Below are 2,934 nucleotides of genomic sequence, written 5' to 3'. Positions count from 1 at the left end.
GACGGTCAAATGACCCGAGACATATTTCGCATAGAATCCATTTCATCGTCTATTACAGCAATGCCACCATAATAATCAGCGCCACCTTAATGCACCAAACCAGCGAAAAGTTAACATGCAAATGGCGACAGAAAGTCATTATGATTTCATTCCTTATATATTAAATCATATTTAAAGCGAAGAGCTTTCCCCCACCCGCCCTCTTAACCACCATGCGATCATTCGCGGCCATGTTTTGTTTTTTTTTGTTCTTTCTCTTTCAAGTGTTTGCATGAATTGGTTATGAATTTATTTCCCATACAAAAATGTTTCGGGCTTCACCAATACCAGGTTTTAAAAAGAGGGGGTGTAAAATCATAAAGATAAATAAAAAAGTTGGAACTATGGGACGTAAAATTTGAGATTTTTAATTTAAAAGTACTAGTGAAATTTTTTTAAAAAAAAATCTCTTGAAATTAACCATAATACTTTTACATATTGAAAACCTACATTGAAAAAAAACTCATTTAAAACTCTCTTTTTCATCCCTTTTTAAGGATATACATCGTTTTCCCTTTACGTCAATTCCTTTGGCATTTATTGACTCGCAACACCCTCTTTGCCATGACTCTCGATTCATTTCCTTCTCTTCCAATGCATTGTTCCTTGGCACCGGAAGACACTTCCTTGAGACCGTAATGGAGTCGCCGCGAGTTTACGAGGGGAAGGTGGAGGCCAAGGGGCTGACCGACGACCAAGACATGAGGAACCAACATAGAGAGGAGGAGGAGGAGGAGGAGGAGGAGGAGGAGAAAGTGCTTCTAATGAAATCTTTAGTTCAGGCACGAGATCCAGCTGCTAAGGTGATTAATTTTCTCAAAATTCACATTTTATTTATTTATTTATTTATTCTATTTGTTAGTTTTTTTAATTGGTGCTTAGCGAAAAGAATTGAGAGATTAGAAGAGTAAAAAGCACAAGCATAGGAAGAGAGCAATATAATGGAGGACAAAAACACATTATTTTTTCAAAGTTTTACAATCTGTTTACTTCGAGAGATGGAAGGAGTAACAAAAGGATTCACGGTGGAAAAAAATTCATAGGGAATGATAAAAGAAAGGAAAAACAAATTGAGGGAAAGGGAAAAGAAAGACAGAAGAAGGCATGCAGAAAAAAACCCCCAACTCGCGTGGAGCTGCCGGCTGTGACCACAGTGGTGTTGGATTGTCATTCGCTCCATGTGAGATCTACTTGGCGACTTGGGAGAGGGAATGACTTTCCCTCTGATTTGAGCGGATGAAAAATTGATCCACGGAGGAATTAGTAAATCCATCCGTCCATATGGTTAACAACAGAAAGGAATTAGCTCGCTTACGCCACTCCATTTAGCAACTGATAAATGTTGTTCGCCATTAACAAATGCAGGAAGTCGACAATTTGACACTGAGAAGATTTCTCAAGGCGCGCGATTTGGATATCGAGAAGGCTTCTTCCCAATTCCTCAAATACCTCAAGTGGAAGAGAACAGCAGTGCCAAATGGATTCATCGCAAAGGAAGAAGTCGAGAACGAGCTTTCTCAGAAGAAGATCTTCGTGCAAGGAGTCGATAAGGCTCGCCGTCCAATAGCCGTCCTCTTCGCTGCCAAACACTTCTACTCGATGCGGCACATGGATGAGTTCAAACGTAAGTGACTCTCTTCCATATCTGTCATCGGTGAGCGAACGCCGTTACTGACATCGGCGATTACTTGGAGTGACAGGTTTTGTTGTATACACTCTCGACGGACTATGTTCCAGGTAAACAACTTAGCATAATACGCCTAGACAAGATTGTTGTCTTCTCGCCTAATAGTATTATAAATGTGTTCCTGTAGAATGCCGGCAGGTCAGGAGATGTTTACTTGCATTGGAGATCTTAAAGGTTGGGGCTATTCGAATAGCGACCTGAGGGCGTACCTAGCAGCTCTAGACATCATGCAGGTTTGTATCTTATATATTCGCGCATGACTTGATTCATTGTATTGCGGCGATAACATCGATTGATTGATGCGAATGCAGAACTACTACCCTGAGAGACTGGGCAAAGTCTTTTTGATCCATGTGCCGTATGTTTTCATGACGGTCTGGAAGATCATATACCCGTTTATCGATCAGAAAACCAAGAAGAAGGTTTGCTCACAACACCGCCCTAGTCTTTCTCCTTTGGATCATTTTTTTATTGTCGTCTCGCTTAGACCCTTCTCTGTTTTTCTCTGGTTTTTGCAATGTAGTTCGTCTTTGTCGAGGATAAGAACTTGAAAGCCACACTGTTGGAGGACATCGATGAAGGCCAACTCCCTGAGATATATGGCGGAAAGTTGCAGTTGGTACCGATCGATGAATCCACCGAATCGTAACTGTAAAACAAGGAGAAGATATTAAGATGGCAGATGTTGCCTTGTTCTGTACTTGAAATGACATAGGTCTTATCTGATTATGCATTTTCAGACTTTTACCTCGTAAAATATTTGTGGCATTTGTATTTTCAAGAATTTAATTATCCCTATTAAATGGGATTATTTGTAAGATGCATACGTGAATATAATCTGAACCTTTTAAAGTAGTCTAATTTATATCTAATGGGATTCGGATAATTAGATATAAATCTCATATGTGTAAAACCTATAGTCCCGCATCTATTATCATCTATTTATTGATAATAGATGTTCAGTATATATATATATATATGGACTTATAGTCTCACATCTATAATTGTCGATGGGCTGATAATAGATGTTTACTATATATAGGGTTGGTCCCTGATCCTGTCCGATAGTCGAGGTGACGGAAGCTGGGGATGTGGCGCTCCGGTTGATTGTGTGCTGGCTCCTCGCAACCCTGCAATCACAACTACGTCAGTGCCGAGCCAAGGAAAAACTGTTTTTTGCGTTGCGGAAACCCTGAAGTTCTTAGCCA

At 40.1% G+C, this 2,934-nt stretch overlaps 1 protein-coding gene across 1 annotated transcript; it reads left to right on the top strand.

The window, feature by feature from the left end:
• The first annotated feature begins 612 nt into the window (after nt 1-612).
• On the top strand, nt 613-2,576 carry LOC122000255 (CRAL-TRIO domain-containing protein YKL091C-like). Its single transcript, XM_042554723.1, has 6 exons — nt 613-842; nt 1,405-1,663; nt 1,740-1,776; nt 1,854-1,959; nt 2,038-2,148; nt 2,250-2,576. The coding sequence occupies exons 1-6, from the start codon at nt 678-680 to the stop codon at nt 2,373-2,375; spliced, it is 804 nt and encodes a 267-aa protein (XP_042410657.1). The 5' UTR covers nt 613-677; the 3' UTR covers nt 2,376-2,576.
• The last annotated feature ends 358 nt before the right edge of the window (nt 2,577-2,934 follow it).

This window comes from Zingiber officinale, chromosome 7A (assembly GCF_018446385.1).
Source record: "Zingiber officinale cultivar Zhangliang chromosome 7A, Zo_v1.1, whole genome shotgun sequence".
NCBI classification, from domain to species: domain Eukaryota; kingdom Viridiplantae; phylum Streptophyta; class Magnoliopsida; order Zingiberales; family Zingiberaceae; genus Zingiber; species Zingiber officinale.
Note: the sequence above shows the minus strand (reverse complement) of the source record. Positions and strands in the feature narration are given on the sequence as shown.